Genomic DNA, 24,054 nt, shown 5'->3' with positions numbered 1-24,054 from the left:
AGATCGTGGGAGAAACCAGACCCACTAACCTATCCACTGAGAAAAAAAAAAAAAACCGTCAAGGACACGCAGAGCACGAAACTCTATAAATAGGAGAATCCAATTCAGAAAGAATCCAATTCAGAAAGGGGGTTGGCAACTGAAAGTCTGAAAAATTCACCAGAAAGCTCTGATGTCCGCATCAATGAGACTCAAGGAGCAAAACGTGATGATGAAGGAGTACGTTGCAGAACCAACACTTTAGTTTCCCTGCATTTCAGCTTGTTGATTTCCAGTTCTTTTGTGCAGTTTGTTTGTCGAAATCTGCAGTTCATGTAGTTTTCATGTTATTTTAGTTTGTTTGACTGTTTTGTAATCGACTCGTATTCAATAAATTCCAGTTTCATCTGAGCTGCTTGTTATTGTCGAAAACACATTCATGTACACACAACACTTTGGCAAAGCGTTTTCTCAAAAGGACCCTGAAATCTAAACTTCCTTTAGTCGAACTAAGAGGATATTTGTTTACCAAAAATTCGTGTAAACAAATTGGCACGCCCAGTGGGACCATTTTTGTGAAAACTAAGTTTTACAGAAGCGTTTTGCTGCTTGTTATTGTCGAAAACACATTCATGTTTGATGCATGCACCTGAGAAGTGGTAAGACTATAAGTATGGCAAGCAATCGAGGGAGGACTTCCCCCCAAGGGTCTAACGTGGGCAATCAGGGTAGTCCCGGGGGAAGTAGTGGTAATAATAATGAAGAAGTGTCTACTGGAATGGGGCATGGCACCACTATGCCAACCCAGAATGTAGCAATTTCTGCAGTTGCAGAAATGCCTGTATCTACATCAGTACAGGCACAAATTGTTCCAACAGTTACGAGGGAAAACATGCCTTATGGTATGCCTACGTCTATGATGCAAGGCATACAAGGCACGTATTCGACGTTCCCTGAAAATGTTCCTCCATTCGGCATACCCCCTTTTGGGGCAAATGGAACAATGCTAAATTTGGGGAGTCGAGTTAGCCCTTCTATTCCTGGATCTAGTTCACAAATTTATTTATCTACAGGTATGAACACTGGTTCACTTCAAGCCATTAGGCAGCAAGTAGATGATAGTAACCATGAAATGGTTAACATGTTATCTCGACAGATAGGTGAGCTAATCAACCCTGTGCTCCAAAATAATAATGCCAATAATCAGCATTTGGCACGACAGATGGATCGTTTGGCGACAGCCCTGGGGGCACCAGTCGAGATCCAATCGGCGCCAGGGATTAACCAAATCCCGTTGCCTAACCATGTCCCTGCCCCTGTGCGCTATCAGGTGCCGCAACACCAAGAGATGAGGGCAAACCCTTTGTACGAGGCAGTGCAGCCGCCATTGCAAAATGTATATATGGTAAACAGGGAAGAACACGCTGATGGTGTGCTAGAAAGAATTCGACACCAGAACGCTGGGGGGCAACAAAATGTTGCTGCTGTGGTGGAGCAACTGTTGAACCAACATGGTTTCAACGTGGGTTTCGCGAATAGACCCCATTTTGTGTCAGCCTTTACAGAGGAGGTTCTCGAATCAGAACTTCCTCGAGGCTGGAAGGTCCCCAAATTCACTAAGTTCTCGGGGGATTCAGGAGAGTCCACTGTAGAACACATAGCCAGGTACCAAATCGAAGCAGGAGACCTAGCCATCAATGAAAATTTAAAAATGAAGTACTTCCCGAGTTCTTTAACCAAGAATGCATTTACCTGGTTCACCACCCTCGCTCCTAGGTCAGTCCATACATGGGCTCAGTTGGAAAGAATTTTCCATGAACAGTTCTTTAGGGGAGAGTGCAAAGTAAGTTTGAAGGATCTGGCTAGTGTTAAAAGAAAGCCAGCAGAGTCTATTGATGATTACCTAAACAGGTTTAGGATGCTTAAATCTCAATGTTTCACCCATGTCCCTGAACACGAGCTAGTTGTCTTAGCCGCTGGTGGTCTAGAGTATTCCATTAGAAAGAAAATCGACACTCAGTATATTCGAGATATGTCTTTACTCGCAGATAGAGTGAGGCACATCGAATTACTAAAGGCCGAAAAGTCCGAGGAAAGGGCCAAGACTACTAAGTGGCCAAAGAAGGAGAAGGTAGCGTACATAGACGCGGATTCAGTATGTCAAAATCCATGTGTCTATCGAGAAGTCCCTGCAGACGTCGATTTAAATGATGTCAATCTGGCTGAACTTCAGCCAGGGGATCCTTATGTTTGTAAAGCATTGAAACCACGTGAAAACAAACTTGGGGAGGAAAACCCCAAGAACACGATTCCTGCTGTGAAAACTTATACTTTTGATGTGACCAAATGATATGCAATCTATGATATACTTGTGTCTGATGGTTTGCTTGTGGTCCCTAAAGACCAAAAACTTCCTTCTCCTGAACAAAGGAAGGGGAAGAAATATTGCAAATATCACAACTTTTTTGGTCATTGGACCTCACAATGTGTTCGTTTCAGGGATCTTGTGCAGGGGGCATTGGACTCGGGAAGGCTCAAGTATGACGAAAAAGCCAAAAGCCAAATGAAGATTGACTCCGACCCACTGCAGGTAGCTGAAGCCAACTACGTGGAACCTTTCTACATTGGCATGGTTGACATTTCTGAGAAGCTGAATCTGGGCCTGACACTCGAGGAGGCAAAGGAGGAAAACACGGCTGTCGAAGAACCAGACGTCGTGAAAGAGGTGAGGCTAGAGGAGGTTTACCCCAAGGCAGGGGAAACTCTTGTCGAGTTTTTGTCACGAAGCAAAGATAGCGAGAAAGAGGTCATGCTTTGTCCTCGATGTAGTGCCGTTTTCGACAAGTCAGCAGATAAAGCCTATCAAGATTCTGAGATGAAGAGGCATTACCAGAGCAAAATGCCTGTGTCTAGAAGGTTGAAGTATCCCCACGAGGAGTGGGTTGAGAGGGATCAAGAACTCAATGGCCACAAAGGCCAGAGGTCAAGAATCAAGGACAAGACTTATGTCCCTGATGCTGGTTTGCCAAAGAATCAATGGTTTAGGCCAGCACCCCCAAGACCAAAACCATACCCCAAGTGGCAGAAAATCGACTTAGGCCAGGGGTCATCTTACATCAACAATTCTCGCGTATCACGGAGCTACTCCTATGGCTCTGGAAACTACTATGCCCTTAGCAAATGACCAGAACTCAATTCAGACGTTTCTTGAGGAAAAGAAAAGCTGAGAGAGAAAGAGGTGGCAAGTTCCGTTCCTTATGGGACATAAAGCCAGAAGATAACCCTCGCAATGAACCTAGTGTGGCGTCGATTATTAACCAGCTCGACCACGCCATCAAACAAGGAACAGTTGTGCCACCAAACCCGGCCAAAGAAAAAGGGAAAGATGTGGCTGAAGATGAGGATGAAGACATGCTCGACGATTTCGACGACAGTGATGGGGAAGATCTTAACATCATCTGCATAGTGTCTATCTTACCCGCTGAATTCGACAGAATCTCGGAGGTAACCGAAAATGAAGAGGACTACTACGTGATGCAAAAAGGATCCGTCGAAGACGAAAGAGCTATTTTCCAGAGGCCAACGGAGCAGATGAAAAGCCACTTGAAGCCGTTATTCGTTTGGGCCAAAGTCGACGAAAAAGGAGTCAATAAAGTTCTTGTCGACGGAGGGGCCACGATCAATTTAATGCCTAAGTTTATGCTCAAGAAGCTAGGCAAAACTGAAGCAGACTTAATCCCTCACGACATGGTCCTTTCCGACTATGAAGGGAAGACAGGTTCTTCTTTAGGAGCAATTATGATGAACATAACCGTAGGAACGGTGGCCCGTTCCACATTGTTCATCGTGGTGCCCTCAAAAGCCAACTACAACCTGCTATTGGGGAGAGAATGGATCCACGGCGTGGGGGCAGTGCCCTCAACTCTGCACCAACGTATTTCCATTTGGAAAGCAGATGGAGTCGTCGAGAACGTGCAAGCAGATCAGAGCTACTACTTAGCGGAGACAGGTTACGTCAGCAAGAAAAATTTTGAAAAGAGTTTAGCCACAATTGCTCCTCTAGACACAGTGGCCTCTCAATATTTCAACCCGTATTCGGAGTACTCGGTGACGTTGGATCCCATCAGGGGTTTAAACCTTAATGAAGCATACAAACCTGATGCCATGAGTGGATGGCACAGCGATGAAGAAAAGGATGCCACAACTGAGTGGCAAAATGAGGTTAAAGATGATTAATTCGAGCCTAGCTCGAATTTCGGCTTACGCAGCCGAAAACAGAATAAGGACGGCCTTAGAGGCCGTAAGAATAGCCAAAGAAATGGCTACTGACGAAGCCAATGCCTCAATTCTTCCTGTCGAAATGACATCTCAGGAGGAGGCAAAAGCACAGAAGGATAACACGTGCATAAGGAAAAACGAGCAGAGTGTCGATGAATGCGAATTCGAGGACCTTTGCAATTTGAGGCTAGATTGCATCTACGATGACGGCCCATTAGGCTTCGAAAAGCCAGTGGTCGACATGTCCAAGAAAATGGAAGCACAAGACCCTTTGGAAGAAGTGGACCTGGGTGATGGCTCAGAAAAGAGGCCAACATACATCAGTGCTCTTATTGACCCAGAATTAAAGGATAAGATGGTGAAATTACTCAAGGAATTCAAAGACTGTTTCTCTTGGGATTACGATGAAATGCCTGGCCTCAGTCGAGAATTAGTGGAATTGAAGTTACCCATCAAAGAAGACAAGAAACCAGTCAAGCAATTACCCAGGAGGTTCCATCCAGATGTGTTGGTAAAAATCAAGGAAGAAATTGAAAGGCTCCTTAGGTGTAAGTTTATCAGAACGGCTCGATATGTGGACTGGTTAGCCAACGTGGTTCCAGTGATCAAAAAGAACGGCAAGATGAGAGTTTGCATTGATTTTCGAGATCTTAACGCTGCCACTCCAAAAGACGAGTATCACATGCCTATTGCTGAAATGATGGTGGATTCAGCTGCTGGTCATGAATACTTAAGCTTGTTGGATGGTTACTCAGGCTACAATCAAATCTTCATAGCAGAAGAGGATGTGTCGAAAACAGCTTTTCGATGTCCTGGTGCCTTAGGGACATACGAGTGGGTGGTCATGCCATTCGGATTGAAAAACGCTGGCGCGACCTACCAAAGGGTAATGAATACCATTTTTCATGATTTTATTGAAACTTTCATGCAGGTTTACATTGATGATATTGTGGTAAAGTCCCCATCAAGGGATGACCATTTATCTCATCTGAGGAAATCCTTTGAGAGGATGAGGAAATATGGCTTAAAGATGAATCCCCTTAAATGTGCTTTTGGTGTTATTGCAGGTGATTTTTTGGGTTTTGTGGTGCACAAAAAGGGCATCGAGATCAACAAAAATAAAGCTAAAGCCATTCTCGACACAAGTCCACCAACCAGCAAGAAGCAACTACAATCGTTATTGGGGAAGATTAACTTCCTAAGGAGATTCATTACCAACCTCAGTGAAAAGACCAAGTCATTTTCTCCGCTTCTTCGACTAAAAAAGGAAGATGTGTTCCGCTGGGAGGCAGAGCACCAAAAGGCATTCGATGAACTCAAGAAGTACTTGTCCAATCCACCTGTAATGGTACCACCCATCAAGGGGAGGCCAATGAAGCTGTATATTTCTGCCACAGATGAAACCATCGGGAGCATGCTGGCTCAGGAAGATGAAGATGGCAACGAAAGAGCCATATTTTATTTAAGTAGGGTGTTAAATAGCGCAGAAACTCGATACACTATGATCGAGAAATTGTGTCTATGCCTGTACTTCTCTTGTGTAAAGTTGAAATATTATATAAAGCCAATCGATGTAATGGTTTTTTCTCATTATGGTATAATAAAGCACATGTTATCCAAACCAATCTTGCATAGTCGAATTGGTAAATGGGCTTTGGCCCTAACCGAATATTCATTAACTTACACCCCATTAAAAGCGATTAAAGGGCAGGCGGTTGCTGATTTCTTGGCAGATCACACCATGCCTAGAGAGATCATAACCTACGTGGGCATACAGCCTTGGAAGTTATATTTCGACGGTTCCAGCCATAAGAATGGAACTGGAATCGGGATGTTTATCATGTCCCCGCAGGGCATCCCCACTAAATTCAAATTTAGGATCAAGAGTAATTGCTCGAACAATGAGGTCGAGTATGAGGCACTGATATCAGGCCTCGAGATCTTGCTAGCTCTCGGGGCAAAGAATGTCGTCGTGAAAGGGGATTCTGAGTTGGTAGTAAAGCAGCTTACCAAAGAATACAAGTGCGTTAGTGAGCATCTAGCCAAATATTATGTGAAAGCAAGCAATTTGTTGGCTAAATTCGACGAAGCTGGAATAGGACATGTTCCTAGAATAGAGAACCAAGAAGCCAATGAATTGGCGCAGATTGCTTCTGGGTATATGATAGATAGACTAAAGTTAACAGAGTTAATCAAGATCAAAGAAAAACTGAGTCCTTCAGATCTCGACATTATGGTCATTGATAATCTAACTCCTGACGATTGGAGAAAGCCAATTGTCGAATACCTGCAGAACCCAGTGGGGTCAACTGATAGAAAAGTCAAGTATAGAGCTCTAAGTTACACCATTTTAGGCAACGAGTTGTTCAAAAAGAACGTCGACGGCACACTGTTGAAATGCTTAAGCGAAGACGACGCATTTATAGCAGTATCAGCTGCTCACGATGGCCTGTGTGGTGCTCACCAAGCAGGGGCCAAAATGAAATGGATTCTATTTAGACAAGGTTTGTATTGGCCAACTATCATGAAAAATTGCATCGAGTACGCAAAAGGTTGTCAAGATTGCCAAAAACACTCAGGAATCCAGCATGTGCCAGCTAGTGAATTGCACTCTATTATCAAGCCATGGCCTTTTAGGGGATGGGCAATAGACTTAATTGGCGAAATTCACCCAGCTTCATCAAAGCAGCACAAGTATATCATTATGGCAGTCGACTATTTCACTAAATGGGTCGAAGCCATCCCACTACAAAACGTAACACAGGAAACGGTGATCGAGTTCATACAAAACCACATTGTATATCGATTTGGATTGCCAGAGTCCATTACAACGGACCAAGGCACGGTGTTTGTGGGACGCAAAGTGGTAGCCTTCGCAGAATCTTGGGGCATCAAGCTTTTAACCTCGACCCCTTACTACGCTCAGGCTAATGGCCAAGTAGAAGCAGCCAACAAAGTCCTAGTAAGTTTGATCAAGAAGCATGTGGGTCGAAAACAAAAAAGCTGGCATGAATCTTTAAGCCAAGTCCTATGGGCTTACCGGAATTCACCAAGGGAAGCGACAGGAACGACGCCTTTTCGACTGGCCTATGGCCAAGAAGCCGTATTGCCCGCAGAGGTATACTTGCAATCATGTCGAATTCAAAGGCAAGAAGAAATCCCAAGCGACGTTTACTGGAATATGATGCTAGATGAAATGGTCAACCTCGACGAAGAAAGGCTCTTGGCACTAGACGTCTTAACAAGGCAAAAGGATCGCATAGCTAAAGCATACAACAAAAAGGTTAGAGATCGATCTTTTATTACAGGGGATTATGTGTGGAAAGTTATTCTCCCAATGGATAAAAAGGATAGAGTTTATGGAAAATGGACCCCCAGTTGGGAAGGGCCATTTACAGTCGAGAAAACGTTACCCAATAATGCTTACGTGATTAAGGAATTGGGCAATCAGAGTCAATGTGTTACGATAAATGGCAAGTATTTAAAAGCATATAAGCCAATGTTGCACGAATGTAAAATCGAATGAAACATGAACGATAAAATTGCCAAATTATATTCATTAATCGAAAAACGTTACAAGTATGGCAAAATACAAGTAAAACTAGAAACCTGAAAAGGAAAAATGGCTCTGTATCCGTCATATTTAGCTTGCATGGGTGCTAATCGACCCACCAGCGCCACCATCTGGCCCTCAAGTCGAGCCTTCTTTTGACGAGCAACCAGGTCTTCAAGGGAGGCTGCAAGAATCGCGACAATTGACTGAACAAGACCTTCAGGATCTTGCTGATCCAAAGAGGCCTGGAGAAAATCGAATTTCTCCCTCCACTCATCTATTTGGTGTTCTTGAAAGAACACCATTACTGAAAGTTCCCGGAACTCTTCAAACAGAGGCTTGGCCTCCAAGAGAAGCCCCTGGAACTCCTGAAGAGGAATTCTAACGCGCGCAACGATTGGCCTATGAAGCAGTTGATCAATGAGCCCTAAAAGCTCATCAAGGCCAGCAGAGGAGTCATACAAGTTCTGGAAAAGGTTCTCTTGGAAAGCCAAGTCCTTGATACGACGAAGAATTAGTCTGCTATCCATGGTGAAGAATGAAAGGTTCTTGGATCGCAGAAAGAAGGGAAGAATGGAAAGAAAAGAGTTGCTGTTGAAAGACGAGTAGAAAACTGCTTCATTTATAGTAGGGAAGTAACAAACAGACGTATTAATGCAAGCATGCAGTTACCAAAGCGTCAGCCAAACCTGGCAAGCCACGTCAACCACTACCACAAGTGAAGGAAGTTCTTGAGTCGTTGAACAGAAACGTGATAAAAGCGTTATAAATTATCGTGGTTTTCCAAGAAACTTGGAAGCTGAAAGGTTAGATTAAGCACCAAGTTAAATGGTGAGGCTTAGCAATTCAATGCAAGGAGTAATGTAGCGAAAGCTGATTCAACGATAAAATGCAAATCGAGAAATAAAGCATGTCGAGCATTGCCAATACAAAGTCATTCATTAATTAGAAATCGAATAGAGTTACAGGACAGGAATGATAAAGTTGGCAACAAAGGCCATAATAGATCCATGGCCATTACAATAAAGCAACAATTATGAAGCCTAAATTCTCGACTTGAAGGCTTCAAGCTGAACCCCAGCAGCAGCAATCCTACAATCCAAGCTTTGCTTCATACGCTGTTCTGCTGCTACTTCTTTAGAAAGTTGAGATGTCGAGAGCATCACGCCCGTGCACTCAGCAGCCAGCGCATTCAGTCGAGAATTCACAGCTGGGCCTTCATCAATCAACATAGCCTTTTGCTTCTCGAGTCTGGCTACCTCCCTGTGAAGCTCATCCAGTCGAGCATCAACACTCGACAACTCAGCTGCAATGAGAGTCCTCCTAGCAGTCAGCTTGAGAGCCTCTTCTTTTGCGGGCAATAGGCCATTGGTATTGGAAACCACTTGTGCCTTTTTAGTTTCAATAGATTGCTCCACTGCAATGGCTTTGTCAAGCGTGGCCACAACATCGACCACGAGAGTTTGCAATTCGACGAGAGCATCTGCCTGAATTTGATCAAGTTGTTGGCTTAAGAGGAAGGCAAGCAGTTCTTTCACTTCTTGGCCTAATTGAGGAGTGACTCGGACACTGCCAATGAAGCCAGTATCGAAAACCAGCCCTTTTAACTTAACAAGAGCCGCTTCAATCCGGCTATCATCGGGCACTCCACCAGACTGAGCAGTCTCAGCAATTTCAGCTTGGCGCGGCGGAGACTCGAGATCCAAAGTACCATCAAAGAAGCTCTGGAAGATAGAAAGAGGATCATCGACCAAAAGAGCACTGAGCCTTTCACTAGAAGTATGAGAAGAAGCAGCCGTCTTAGAAGAAGCTGAACCTCCCTTAGCATGAGGTGAGATCAAAGCGGCTCTAGCATCTTGTTGAAATCGCTGAGGAGAAAGTCGAGGCTGTTGAGGGGAAGTTTGAAGCTGTCGAGGAGAAGGTTCGGAATGAGCAGAGGCCAGAACATCAGCCTTGGGTGGGGGCATTACGCCAATCACTTGGTCAGGCTGAATGATTGGATCCTCACCACCCTGCACTTCATCATGCGGCATGCTTTCTTCACGAGCAGGGGAAGGCAGGTTCTGCATATCCTGTGGAGGAAAATTAGAAAGGTTATCTCGACATTCTTTGGTATAATAGGGTTCACAACCAGGATGTTGCCAAGCAATTGGTTTCGAGTTAAAATAGAATGTCAGTTTGTCCCACACAGGGTCTGACTCAGTAGAGTCTAAACTCGAGCTAGAGGACTCTAAACCGCTCGAAGAACTAGATAGGGCAATTGGTAGAGGTTTAGAAGAAAACCACGTGGCCCGAGGTACAGCCATTTTAGACATGCCAACCCTCTGAAGAATCAAAGTAAAAATGATTGAGAAAGAGGAAAAGGAAGCAAATTGAAACAAGATGTGAGCTAATGGTTCACCTTAGGGCCAGATGCTCTGAGGGGACTGGAACTGGTTGAACTCTTAGAATGGTGGGAAGAGGAGCTGCCAGATTTGCGACTAGACCTTTTCCCGGAGGTCTTCTTGGCTTGAGCCATCTCGACAGGAATTGGTGTAGTACCTTGAAGTAGAGGATTAGAAGCCTGCTCATCAACACCTTGTTCAACACCTTGCTGCACTTCCTCACGTTGACTGGCTGATTTAGCCGGGGAGGGATTTCCCACAGAAGATTCACCAGCGCCTTTAGCCCTCTTTTGGCTCGCAGAAGTAGTTGGGGTGGCTCCCCGTTTTCGACTCTGAAACAAAAGCAAATGATCACAAAGATATACACGTCGAGTAAAAGTCAGAGTTTTACAAGGTTCAGTATTACCTTAGGAATCTTGAGCTTATCAGCCAAGGCAACATCATCATCATCATCATCCTCCACTTCGACAATCGCAGAGGCCACCCGAGGAGAAGCCTGAGGGGTCGGTCGAGGAATTGGTTCAGCTACAAAAAGAAAACAAAGGAGGATTAAGCCATAAATATCGCAAAGATGCCAGGTCGAAATGATTACCTTGACCAATAAGCGATTTTATCGATATGTGGTTGAAGATTTCAACCGGCACATGGAGAGGATAATTCCATAGGTAACGCTTGGTCCAGGTCACCCGCTTCCGAGGGGGCAGTGCACTGTGGTAAAAGTTTTTGATACTTACATGATCAACCCACTTAGGAAGCACTACCGGAAAAGCCAAAGCATACTTACAAGTAGGCAGTGGTGGGAACCTAAAGCCAGTTTTTCGAATAATAAAAGAAAGACCGTCCTCATCAGAAGGAAGGCTCAATCGGGTTTTCTTGGCTTTAGCTTCCCACATTCGCCTGAGAACTTGAGCTGCTTTGGCAACCGTTTCCTGAAGTCGAGGACCCGGAAAGTACACTACACCGAAGAATTGTTGAAAAGCGTTGATCTCAGATGTATGCATACCTTTGGTTTTCTTTGGGGCCTGCCTCTGCAAAAGAAAAACGTTTGTTATGCGCTGGAAGCAATCCTCAATTGGCGTCGAAATATCATGCCAATAAGCAGACCACCACGCCTTAAACGCCTGGGTGACGTAAAAGGATGGAGTGAAACTGAAAGGACTAAGACCAAGTAGCTCCTCATTGTTATAGTAACCAATGGTAGTGTCGAAAACACTACGTTTGGTGATGGTACCAGGATAGAGGATGAGGGATTTGTCGAACAAGGTATTGGGCAAATCTTGACTCAGCCCAAACTGTCGAGACACAAGCTGAGGATTGTAACCGCAAAGAGTAAAATCATTACTGGCGAAGTTGATGGTTAACACCCTGGGAGACAATATAGTCTGCCAAAGCTCGACTTGGTGTTGAGAAAGGTTCTCCGAACCGGGAAGATTAGGATATGAATTCCTTAGCCACCGAGGGCCGTAAGAGGGTTTGTGATACGGTGCAAAGCTCGAGCGGAAACGTTTCAGCTCGAAAAACATGGTGAAATACTTCTTAAAGTCAAACTCGAACGTGGAGGCATCATAAGGAGGGGTGAGAGCTTCAAGCCTGAAAGCGTCAATCCTTGTGTTAGACACCACAGGAGGAGAGTTCTTGGCTGGAAGAGATGGTTCGAAAACCGCATTCATCCAAAGCTGAAGAAGCCAGAAAGGACCAGCTGCATTCAAAGACGCCACCTTAGGATCTCGAATATCGGCGATTGCTTCATTGATCATTTGGTAGAGATTACCGAGCACGAGCCTAGCCATGGCGATAATTCGACCCTCGTGCAACAGATTGGCTAAAGGAAGGAGTTTAGCCGGAACCCTCAAAGATTTGGTGCAGAACACATAGGCAGAAAGCCAATACAGTAGAAACGCGACATGCTCAGCATCAGAGACTTCACCATTCTCGACATAATGATCTTTAATAAACTTACTGAAAGCAATGTTATCTGTCGGAATGGCGATAGGATCAGTGGGAGCAGCAGAAGAATGATAATCGTCACCCACCACCCAAAGGCCAGTGATGGCAGCAACATCGAGAAGAGTAGGAGAAAGCATCCCAAAGGGGACATGAAAGCTATTGGTGGACCGCTCCCAAAAGAAAAGAGAACTCAGAAGCATGGCAGGGTTGTAAGTAATCGGCGACCTCGACAACTGAATGAGGTCGAAAATGCCAGTCACTTTCCAATGCCCAGACTTACTGGCCTCCACCCTGTTGAGCCATCTCAGATAGGCTCCTTCACCAGCAGATGGGTTAGGAGGCGCAGACCTGAAAGCCCTTTTGGGATCTTTCAGAAAAGGGAAGCGGTAAGAAGGTTGGAATGCAAGAATGAGCTCATCCCCACGAATGCTGGGGTGAAAATGCTCGTAGTCCTCAGGGAGACTGTTAGGCCTGCCCTTCTTCGCCTTCTTCAAAGGGCCCAAAATGGCACGTAAATTGCCATTCACAGAAATAGGAATAAATACTTGGGATTTCCAGATAGCCCGTTTCTCCACGTCATACGGCGGATCTGGAATGGGAGTGCGCTTGGCTTCATTCATCTCACAAGCAGCAGCCAAAGGGATGACATTGTCAGAACCAGAACCAGAAGCCATGGAAATGTTCAGAGAATACACCGGGAAAACAGAAACCAAACGATGGAAGGCGGTCACAAGCAAAATCAGGCAAAAGTTTGAGTGTTCGAAAGCTTGAAGATTTGAAAGCGTGAGTGATTGAAAGAACGGTAAAGCTTGAAGAAGGCCAACAATGGCGTATTTATAGGCAAGCGAATAGTCGGACGTGAAGCTGCATTACAGAGTGATGCATAAAATTTTTGAAATCCAACGGTTATTTTATTATATAACCGCAAACCCTAATGAAAAGGCTAGGAAAAGGCCATGATTACTCTAAAGTAGAGACGGCACACGGCAGACGAGGTCAGACGTCAAAGCCTCTGATTGGAGCAAAAGTCAAACGATGGGATCTCTGATGGGACTTGAAATCAGAAAAGGAAAAGTCGCGAACAGCCGTCAAGCTCCGTCGAAATGCACGGGCGAAAAATGCTTGATCTCTCCAAGGACTGGTAGTCGAGAATCAACATTTTTAGGGGGCATCTGTTGGCCCAATATTTTGGCCCAAGAAAGAAAAACGCATTCAGCCCAAAACTCTCGAGGAAGTCGAATTCTGACTAAAGAAAGGAAGAGGAAGTTGCACCAAGTTAATGGGGCGGCAAAACTCGACAACAACAATTACTGCTAAACACAGGCACATGTAACACGTGCCACATTGACCAAGTCAAATTCCCCCCACGATGGTCGAAAACATGGCCAGGAAACGGTTGGAGCAGTTGAAGCACACGATCTCCACCACCATGCGCAGAACTTCCGGAGCAAGCATCAGATCGTGGGAGAAACCAGACCCACTAACCTATCCACTGAGAAAAAAAAAAACCGTCAAGGACACGCAGAGCACGAAACTCTATAAATAGGAGAATCCAATTCAGAAAGGGGGTTGGCAACTGAAAGTCTGAAAAATTCACCAGAAAGCTCTGATGTCCGCATCAATGAGACTCAAGGAGCAAAACGTGATGATGAAGGAGTACGTTGCAGAACCAACACTTTAGTTTCCCTGCATTTCAGCTTGTTGATTTCCAGTTCTTTTGTGCAGTTTGTTTGTCGAAATCTGCAGTTCATGTAGTTTTCATGTTATTTTAGTTTGTTTGACTGTTTTGTAATCGACTCGTATTCAATAAATTCCAGTTTCATCTGAGCTGCTTGTTATTGTCGAAATCACATTCATGTACACACAACACTTTGGCAAAGCGTTTTCTCAAAAGGACCCTGAAATCTAAACTTCCTTTAGTCGAACTAAGAGGATATTTGTTTACCAAAAATTCGTGTAAACAAGTCCTTACCGTACAGGAATTGTTTGCTAGTCTGAAAAGGTAATGTTTGATGAGAATTTTGAATGGGAGCCTGATTAGGTAAATAGTTATCTAATGTTTATGTTTATTTATAAGTTTGTTTGAAGTATTTATTTATAAGCCAATTAGACAAGGTTATAAAAAGAAGTTTATTTATAAGAGCTATAGGTAGGTTTATATTGCAAAATAAGTTTTAAGTAAGCTATTCCAAACAAACAAACATTTTAGATGGACTGAAGTTAGCATGAAGAGCTTATGTACTCTAAGCTTTACCATCTAAGGTCTGGGAATGTAATTGTGTATCATTTGGGTGTGTTGGACACATTTCGAAGTAGTGTTATTAAGTTCGGACTGATCATTGACTCGGTCGATATACTAGGCTAATGTGCCAATGGGTCAGCGGTATTTTCCTAGATTGCAGGATTGAAATCATGCACCTAAGGCTTTATCAAATATCATTTGCTTCACGTTGGAGGTTTTTTCGGGTAAGCAGCTATATTTAGGGGTTAAAAATGGGACTTTACAAATGGGCCTAAGGCCCTCAGATAGCCCATATCTTGATGTAAACAACCGTATAAAAGGAGGGGCAAAACTTTTGCCACCATCCACTTTTTTATCCCCACCAGCTCCTTCCTTTGAAAATTCTAACTCAGTCCAAAAAGAAAATTCTAACGATACACAACACTTTTTTCATGAGACGTAAGTTTTAAAAGATTCTGAAATTAATTTTTGGAATGCATATTCTGGAAACTAGTTTTGGATTACTGTTCCTCCTTTTTTACTTAAATGGATTGCTGTTTTAGGTTGTACATAAGAGGGTTTTGCATGGTTGATGATTACCTTGATCTTTATAAACTTGAATTGATGATCTTTTTAATATACACAATATTTTGGAAGATCTAAACAGATACAATGGAATGGAAAACATGCGATTATCAAATCAAGAGGAATCATAAAAAGAAAACTCCACAGTTTGATTTCTCTTTCTATTGAAATTAGTAATTTAGTATACAACTTCAACACAAACAGATCTAGCTAGAACAAAATGAGATAGTATTATATATATATATCCTCTGTACAATCAAAATAGCATGAGTTTTTCTTTTCTTCCTCTTTCTATTCCTATTTCTTCTTTTTCCTTTTCCAAAGACTACAATTATGGAAGGAGGCGTCAAAGCCAAACAAACAAACAGAGGAAAAGGAAGGCGTCCATCTGTTTTCCTGATATCACAGAGACCAGGTTCTTGCATGCTTGCACAACCAAAGGGAATTGAAGACTTCACTTTGTGTTTCACTTCATGCTTTTTCTTTTGTTGGTCACAAACAGGACAATCCTTTGGCTTCTGATCCTTTCACTATTCTCAGCCTCTTACAGGAAGACATGAACATGCTGCAATTAGCACAAACAGAAAACAATTCTATAAGTTTGAGAATCAGTGTGCAAAATCTAAGTGATGGACCTGATAAAAAAATTGTAACAAATAGAAATAGAGCTGATCATAAGGGGAAGAAGTAGAACTTACTTCCATGGAACATCTCCAACCAGCATCCAATCACCATCCTTGTCCTCATAAGTAGGAGCATGTTCAGATCCATTGTATCCTTCCCTTTCTGAATATTCACCTGTAACAAAATCAATCATAAGTCATTATTCACTAGCTCAAGTTTCCCAGATCAACTTATTTTTTTCAGAATCAATTCTCGAACACAGAAGTTTCTCCAAATCCGACTTTAGAATCAATTGTAGAACGATTACAAAATTACAAAAGAAGAAAAATTGATGGTGGTTTGTTATTGGTTCTTACCAAATGTGCACTTGAACATGTTCTCTAAGGCCTTGAGGAGTTCTGGATAGTTGTTGTAAACCTTGAGATCTATCTTCCTCAAGTAAGGCGCACCAGCCATGCTCACTTTCACATACATTCCAGCTCCATCACCCTGTTCTGTCTTCTTCTGTTGTAGACTGTTCTTCCTATAAGATCGAATTGGTGGCCACCCCACAACTTGCACCCTGCAATCCAATAATTTTGACCCATTAGGCTCAAGCCCCCTTCAATTATATCACTTAAATTGATCAAATATAGATGTTATTTGCATATGCATCATATCACTTACTTTGCAGGTTGGACACTATCTGAGTCATGTTCATTTGTGGTTGAGGAATCAGAAGAAACATTATTAGATGTAGTAACATTGCTCTTGCACTTGGAATCTTCCAATTCCATTGAAGATCTCTTGCATGAACGTTTCTCCAGTTCATCACAGCCAGGTAATCCCAACCTTAACTCTGTGTCCTTCAGATTCAGCTCAGTTTCATAGCTCCCCATTTTCTTGATGTGTAATTCTTGTAACAATATCTATGAATTCACCTTCAATTTCTAAACCAAACACTAGCTGCTGAATTCTGATTCTTGAGTATTAGAGATTGATTGTAGATATGAATGAGAAAAAATTTTGTGAACTTGTGGTTTGGTTGTGATGACTTAGTAGGTAGGTTATCAATCTTTATAGCAACATTAGTTAGGAGCAATAAATGTTGTAGCTGCATTATTATGATTCTGTTGGTGCATGAATTTCCACACACCAAGGGGGGACGATAAACCGACCGTGCCATTCAAAACGCGGTTGCTCACCCTCCAATCAGACATCGACAACGTAGCATTTTCCGGTGTGGGGCCTACCGCACACGGTGTGAGAATAGCGACAGATGTGAGTGTGACTGTCTGTCACATTAAAAACACGAAATAGCATGTTGTCCCGGTGGGAGGGGGACAAGGTGCCAACAAGAACAGCCAATGATGGTGAATAACGTGGACCACAAATGGACGGCTCAGATTGGGGGTTGCGGGTTTTTGAAGAGTGAATTCTAGAGCGTTGGATCATGAGTGGATTCGTGTGGGAACAAACACATGTGATGAATGTGTGGGTCCCGTTATGTGTCTTTTATTGGATGGGCATGACCATGTGGATGTTGGCCAATGGCTAGTGGGTACATTACATGTGGGATTTGCATGTGATTTGCTCATCTCCTTCTTCCTCTTCCTACCCTCCAACTCTTTTTATTTTTATTGATATTAGGTTCAACAGTAGTATTAGAGCCGATGATTAGTTTGACCATCATAATAACTTCTTGTGTTAGAGTCTTCTACATGATATGTACTTGGTGGCGTGTCCATTGGTGGAGAAACAACCCAATGAAGGTTCAAAAAGTTGGAGTATTATGCTTGAGATGAATTTACATTTGAAGAGAGATTATTGTGATATCAAGTATGAATATGAGTCACATTATAAGAATGAAGAGTGTTGAGTACTTTATAAGTGAGAGACTCATAAATCTAATCTCTTAAAATTTTAGGTGAAAGATGTGATGACGAATTGATGTGTAGATTGCTCTTTAATCTTTCTTTTTTTGGGTCAATTTTGCTCTTTAATCCAAATGTGGAGATTCTCTCTTCTCAACAATGTGGTGACCAGACGACGTGTCCTGTTGGTAGAGAGTAAGTCCAATGACAGAGCAACGCTTATGTGTCTTAAAACTCACGCTAAAATATACACTATTTTGTAGCAGTCAGCATGCGTTCCTAAACCGTCGTAAAACTTAAAAAAAGATGTTGTTAAAACACCCAAAATAAATACACAATTTTGTGGTAGTCTCCAAAACCACCACTTTTATTTACATAGTATGTAGATTATGACCGTAAAAATGTCATATATCACATATATATAATTCATCAAAAATCCAGTGGAGTTCGTTTACTATGAAAAATAATGCATAATTTGGAAAACTTAGAGGGCAAATCATGTGCAAATTGGAAAACATTGGGCGCAAGCAACATAATGTGATTTTGACCTTCTTAGAGGACACAATACACAAAAGTTACTTAAGAGAAACCGATTAGCGCATAAGCTCCAACAAATGTAGGAATTTTTTTTTTTGAAAATGGATAAATATATTAAAAAAATTAAGGAGTCAAAGAGGCTAGTACATCAGCATGAATTAAATAGTCTATAGTAACATATGTTTTATAAAGATTCAAATTAACCTGTGAGTTTAGTTTATAAGCTAACAACCTCATCAGTTATATTAATTTATGTTGATGATATGTTTAGAACCACAAGTTGTTTATAAAGGTATTTACAGATTGTCCGCTAATATATATAATTATCACATCAACAATGAAAATGGAACAGACAACATTTCTACATTTCTGAGGAAAAGTGCTCATGTGTTGCTAATCTGAGTTAGGTATTTAAGTTATAAAGAATATAAGGATTGGCCAACGGGGCACACCAAACTCCAAAGTGTCACGCTAAGAGAGGAACCATTTCTTATAATAAAGCCAGTGGGAATCATTTTCTTCACCCAACTCACTTCCACTTTGGATACAAAAAGAGGCATCTACTTCCCATCAAATTAACTAATTGATTAAGTTGAACATGTATTGGTTTTGTCAGGTATATATACATAGTTATGTCTCTCATCCAAAATTAGATTCTTAATTAATTTCCTTGTACCTTGTAGCTAGCTAGCTAGCTTGTACGTTAAACACTCGTAAAGTGCAACTGCCAAACAAAAGCGATTCCTCACAAATACACAGATGTCCATATAATCAAAAGTTTCGTGTAGGAATTAACTCCAAAACTAAATTTAGAAAATTTTGTTTGTTTCCTACCCCTTTTTTAAGAGAAAACACATGCATATGAATAGAAAATGACATAATATATGGTTTAGAATCTTATGCATAACAAAAGGTAGAGAATCTATAAAGAAGGTGATTAAAGTAAAGGCTTTGTCTAATGTACACCCCTAGTATACTAGCACACCGTTTGTTTCTAATAAATATATGATTTGTAATCATGTGAAAAAAAATTAAAATAGAGTTCCAAAATAGTTTTTTAAAAATTAGTTTTTAAAGAGTAAAAAAATTCTATTATAGCAACTAATTCGCAATAATTTCATAGCGGTGTGTATACATTTACCACCCAAACATGTGGAGGACACGAGAGAACTCATAAGTAATGTAATGTTTGGAAGCATATAGTAGCTACTAGAGTAGAGTAATAATTCATTTAAATTCTACTTTTTTTCCATCTTATTTTCACATATTTTTTTATATTTTTATCACATCACATATTATATAACTGATTTTTCTCTTTTCTCTAAGGTGGAAGTGGTAAAGAATGGTGAACACAACAATATTCGTAGCTATCTAACATGCTTATCTTATCAAAGCACACACACGAGCGATGTGTTTAATTCTGATGGGGATATTAATGATGTGGGCCTTGAGCCACACGTGGGAAGCTTTTTAGGAGTTAAGGGGTAGAGAATAAAGGCCCAATAAACTTAATTAATTTTGTTGGGTCCACTCCCACAACCTGATTGCTTCCTTGTTCCCCATTGATTCTCAAGTATTCCATGTGATTATTGTTTTGGGCCATACACTTGCCAAGAAGTGATATCAATGCGTCTTCTTTCTTTGAAGATATCCTGAACAGAGAGGGCGGTGGCAGCATCATAGACAATTAAGCAAAGATGTGATGCAAGTCCAGCTTTGATTGGAGGAGATGTTTCGTTTTTATTCAATAACTTGGGTTTCACAAATAAAAGTGCAATTGTAAAATAGGTGTGAATTGAATCTTATTAGTCCGATTTTTATTTTTTTTTAGTTTTTAGTCTCTCACCCGAACCCGCAACACTACCCGCGGGTAGTTGACCCGTATCCGTACCCGTTAAGCGTCAAACGGGTACCCGTTTACGGGCCTTAAACAGGTTTGGATACCCGCGGGTACCCGTTAAGCGCCAAACGGGTACCCGTTTACAATTTTTGATTATTTTACTAAAGCCTCAAAACCCCCTGCATCTTTAAACTGAATGGATGTCTCCATAGTAAGCATGTTTGAGTTTAAGCTTGGCTATTTGCAAAAACTATTAGATGGTATATAATCTTCTCGATTTTAATCTGTGTTTTTAGTTAATGTTGGCTGTCATAGTCAATTACTTGTAACTTTTTTCTGTTACTTCATCATTCTTCCTTAGCCTGACCTAACCCGCTATTCAAGTCTCAATGAAAGCAATAGTAGCAAGCTAAGGAATTAAACAAAAATTCGTATTTTAAAAATTCTTTTGAAAAGGATTTTAATGGAGAAATGCATTTGTTGCAAGTATTTTGAATGATTTAGCACAGAATGCACTGTTTGAGATTCAAAAAAAAAATGAAAATATCAGGATAATTTTTACAGGGTAAATTTAAACACAAAATGAAGACTTCCAAATTCCACGATATCACAAGTAATTTTAGAAATTCTTCATCAAGCTCTCGTCTCACAAAATCCTTCATAACACAGATTTGATAGCAGCACTCAAAACTACTATTTTAGTAAAATAATTATAGAATATTGACTTTGAATGATAAATTGTAAAGAAAACATGCCAGGCTAATTGCATTCAACAAGAAAAATAGTCTCAAATGCCAAATAATTGTCTTACTACTCACTGAAAAGCACAACTAGTAGGCTAAAAGAAAAATAGTCTCAAATACCAAAATGGTAGCAGCAATTTAAAAACATGTCTACAATACCAAAATGGTAGCAGCAATTTAAAAACATGTCTACAATACCAAGAATCCACAAACTGATAACAACTACCCAAAAAACCGCTCTGGTACATTAAGATTTCCATTAAACAATGTAATCCAGAGGAAATAAATTTCAGTTGTGCCCAAAATAGGTCAATAGCTCCGGATAAAATTCTGCAGTAAGAAAATCAACCGCTACCAGACAGCGCCTGCAAAAAAGTTAATGTGCATCAAGACTCAAGTGAAAATCAAGGGTTTGCACTCATTTTTGAACTAGCAAATCATGCAGGAAATGTATACAAATTAGGCACTCTTACCTTCATCATCCCTCATTCCACTAAAATTGATCAATCTTCATTAACTTTCACCACATGGCTCCTACAAAAGTATAAATTAAAATCCAACCAAGCAATATTATTATGAAATTCAAAGAGAAAGTATGAAGATAAGACTAACAATGTCAACATCCATATCTTCCAATATTGTGGTGGAATACTCCATCATTTTACTCATATCCATTGATGGCGAAGAACCTAAAAGTGGAAAACAAATAGTTTATTAAAAAGGGGTTGCAATAATAAATCAATTTTATTAACTTAAAGTAATACACTTAAATACCTTTCAAATTACTCCATAGCCAGTTTTGGTAACAAATCATTGCTTCCAAAGTATCTGGCCGCAATCTACTGCGATGTGGAGTGAGAAATCTACCACTAGTGCTAAACGTAGACTCCGAAGCAACAGTGGAGATAGGAATTGCTAGGAAATCTCTTGCTGCCATTTGCAAACTTGGGTATTTTAAGCCATTTTGCTTCCACCAACCCAATATATCAAAAGGTTCTTCAAAAGGCAAAACCGCTTCTTCTAAATACATATCTAATTCTGACTTACGCTTTCCTTTGGCCCTCCCCTTTTCCGCAACTTGATGACTTTTATATATTGATTCGCATAGCAGTTATCAAGGGTTAAAGTTGATAACTTACCATCCAAACTCCAATCCTTCAAGCACCGAATCAAGACATCCCCAAGAGTTCTTCCACTATGAGGAGCACGCACATGAATGAACCTAATATCAATAAAAATCATTAACAACACATACAAGATAACAAGTCTTTGCAAAAAGATGACAAATTTTAGGCATTACCTCACTAGACGACTTTGAAGAACCCAAGAGTCATCAATGAAGTGAGCAGTCACAGCCATGTAGCCTTGGTTTTGATTGGTAGACGTCCACATGTCACTTGTTATTGCAATTCGGCTTTGATTCTCTTGCATCAACTTCATAGTCTTCCTCTTCTCTTCATTAAATTGCTTGATGATATCTTTCTTGATGGTGTTGCGTGAAACATTTTTGAAAAGGGGTTGCAATACCGAGCAAAACTCTTTGAAGAAGTGCTGGTCAACCACAGCTAATGGATATTCGTGGGCGACGATCATTCTAGCAAGAGCTTGTCTTGCTTTTTCAGGGTTAAGCACATAAGAACCATCCTCACTCTTCTTTTGCTCGGTTTTGAAATGTTTTTGCTCTACACACTTTTTTTGATATTCCTTGCACCTGTTCAAGTGATTGCGCAAATGTGTTGTACCTTGCTTTGGATCACCTAACAAACTTTTTCCACAATGTACACAAATTGCTCTCTGCTTGCCATCAATTATTTTATGCTCAAAATGGCCCCAGACTTCAGATCTTGTCTTCCTTTTATCACCCACCTCTTCAATTGTAACTTCTTCTTCCAAAACAGTTTCAGGGACTGCACCAAAATCTGAACCAGTCATAGTATATGGCGAATCTTCTTCTCCTTCTTGGCCATCACCCAATGGAATAGTCGAACTGAATGATAGTTCCGTAGACATTCTACAAAAAAAAATAAAAAAACAGAATTCAGATGAATGAATGCGTAACATTAATCAAAATCTGATCAAAGCCAAAAGGAAAACATGTGACAGAACCTATTTTTGTTCCCAAAGAAACAACTCATAATTTTCTCTAGTAATATAAGTATCTACACAAGATGATCCAATCCACTCAACCAGGTGAAGTGGTGAACACAGCAAATGAAGTAGCCAAACCAAATACACTAAAATGAATGTGCCACTTAGCTAGAAAAAAGTAACAGAATCAAATAAATGAAGAAGTAGAGAAAAGTAAGATATTTCCATGAAAATTATCAAAAGAAACTAAGCAATCACAATTCAAAACATTGAGATCAAAGAGACCAAAACAGATAAAAGATCCAACATTGATTTTTAAGTGGTCAAGCAGCACAGATGCATAGATACCACAAAGAGAACACTTGCAAAAGCTAGAGCTGGCATTTTTAAGAGGCACTAATTCAAAGCTGGAAGGTTGCGGCATTGCTCAGTTTTGATCAGATCCTAGCATGTCATACTTGGATATTGAGGATTGAGCATTCTACATCAAAGCATTCATAGTGGTAACATAAGAAATAAATAACCACAAAGCCAATTTTCCATGTGAGCCATACACGAATCCAACACTTAAATCATATGAATAATAACCACAGCCCACTTCCCTATATAACATAAGTTCAAATTCTCGGAACAAACAACATCCATTCACCATTGTCAAAGGGAAAACGTACCTGGCATGCCTCAAGCGTATCCTGACAGTTCTGAAGACTGCAGAAAACAAAACCAAGCAAAAAATCCAGTCTCAAATCAAACAGTTCACAACAGTCTTAAGAGAGCTAAACTTCATAGAGGATTGATTGCAGAGATGCACATTTATGGTGACAGCAAAGTAAAATTTTTAGGCATTGGAATGGGGGGTTTTCACCTTAAATATCAGACCAGGTTAAAAAATCGATTTTGAAGCAAACCCAGATGATCTCTAAACCCCCATCAGACCAGGTTTTCCTTCATTTCACCAGAGAATCAAAATTAGATTTTTCTTGTTCTCCACACACACCCAAACAGTGATTACACAAGCTCTTCCTAACATCATATCAGATAAAAAGAAAAGGATCAACAAACTTACATGGGCTGACGGTGGCGGAGTACCAGTCGCCGGAGATGGGCTGACGGTGGCGGGAGGAGATGGTGGTGTGCGGCGCTGACGGTGGCTGAAGGAGAGGGAAAGAGTGAATGGAGAAGAATGAAACCCTAAAATTTTAATTTGGGCTTAAGTAAATAGTAAGGGCATTTATGTAATTTTACTATAACGGGTACCCATGGGTAGGGTACGCGGATATCCGCCCCGCCCCGTTTTCAAACGGATATTTAAAATATCCGTTTTTCAAACCCGTGGGTACCCGAACCCGCGGGTTATTATTCCTGTGACGGATTTTTATCCGCGGGTACCCGCGGGTTCGGGTTTTTTTTTGCCCCATTGCC

The 24,054-nt window shown here is 41.1% G+C and overlaps 2 protein-coding genes across 2 annotated transcripts; both read right to left on the bottom strand.

The window, feature by feature from the left end:
- Window positions 1-15,154: 15,154 nt before the first annotated feature.
- On the bottom strand, window positions 15,155-16,621 carry LOC130730572 (auxin-induced protein 22E-like). Its single transcript, XM_057582618.1, has 4 exons — window positions 16,238-16,621; window positions 15,928-16,133; window positions 15,646-15,745; window positions 15,155-15,512 (listed from the first exon to the last, which is right to left on the bottom strand). The coding sequence occupies exons 1-4, from the start codon at window positions 16,447-16,449 to the stop codon at window positions 15,440-15,442; spliced, it is 591 nt and encodes a 196-aa protein (XP_057438601.1). The 5' UTR covers window positions 16,450-16,621; the 3' UTR covers window positions 15,155-15,439.
- A 4,267-nt stretch (window positions 16,622-20,888) lies between these two features.
- LOC130725058 (zinc finger BED domain-containing protein DAYSLEEPER-like) lies at window positions 20,889-21,574 on the bottom strand. Its single transcript, XM_057576319.1, has 3 exons — window positions 21,319-21,574; window positions 21,157-21,233; window positions 20,889-20,909 (listed from the first exon to the last, which is right to left on the bottom strand). The coding sequence occupies exons 1-3, from the start codon at window positions 21,572-21,574 to the stop codon at window positions 20,889-20,891; spliced, it is 354 nt and encodes a 117-aa protein (XP_057432302.1).
- Window positions 21,575-24,054: the final 2,480 nt, after the last annotated feature.

Source organism: Lotus japonicus, chromosome 1 (genome assembly GCF_012489685.1).
Source record: "Lotus japonicus ecotype B-129 chromosome 1, LjGifu_v1.2".
NCBI lineage: Eukaryota > Viridiplantae > Streptophyta > Magnoliopsida > Fabales > Fabaceae > Lotus > Lotus japonicus.
Note: the sequence above shows the minus strand (reverse complement) of the source record. Positions and strands in the feature narration are given on the sequence as shown.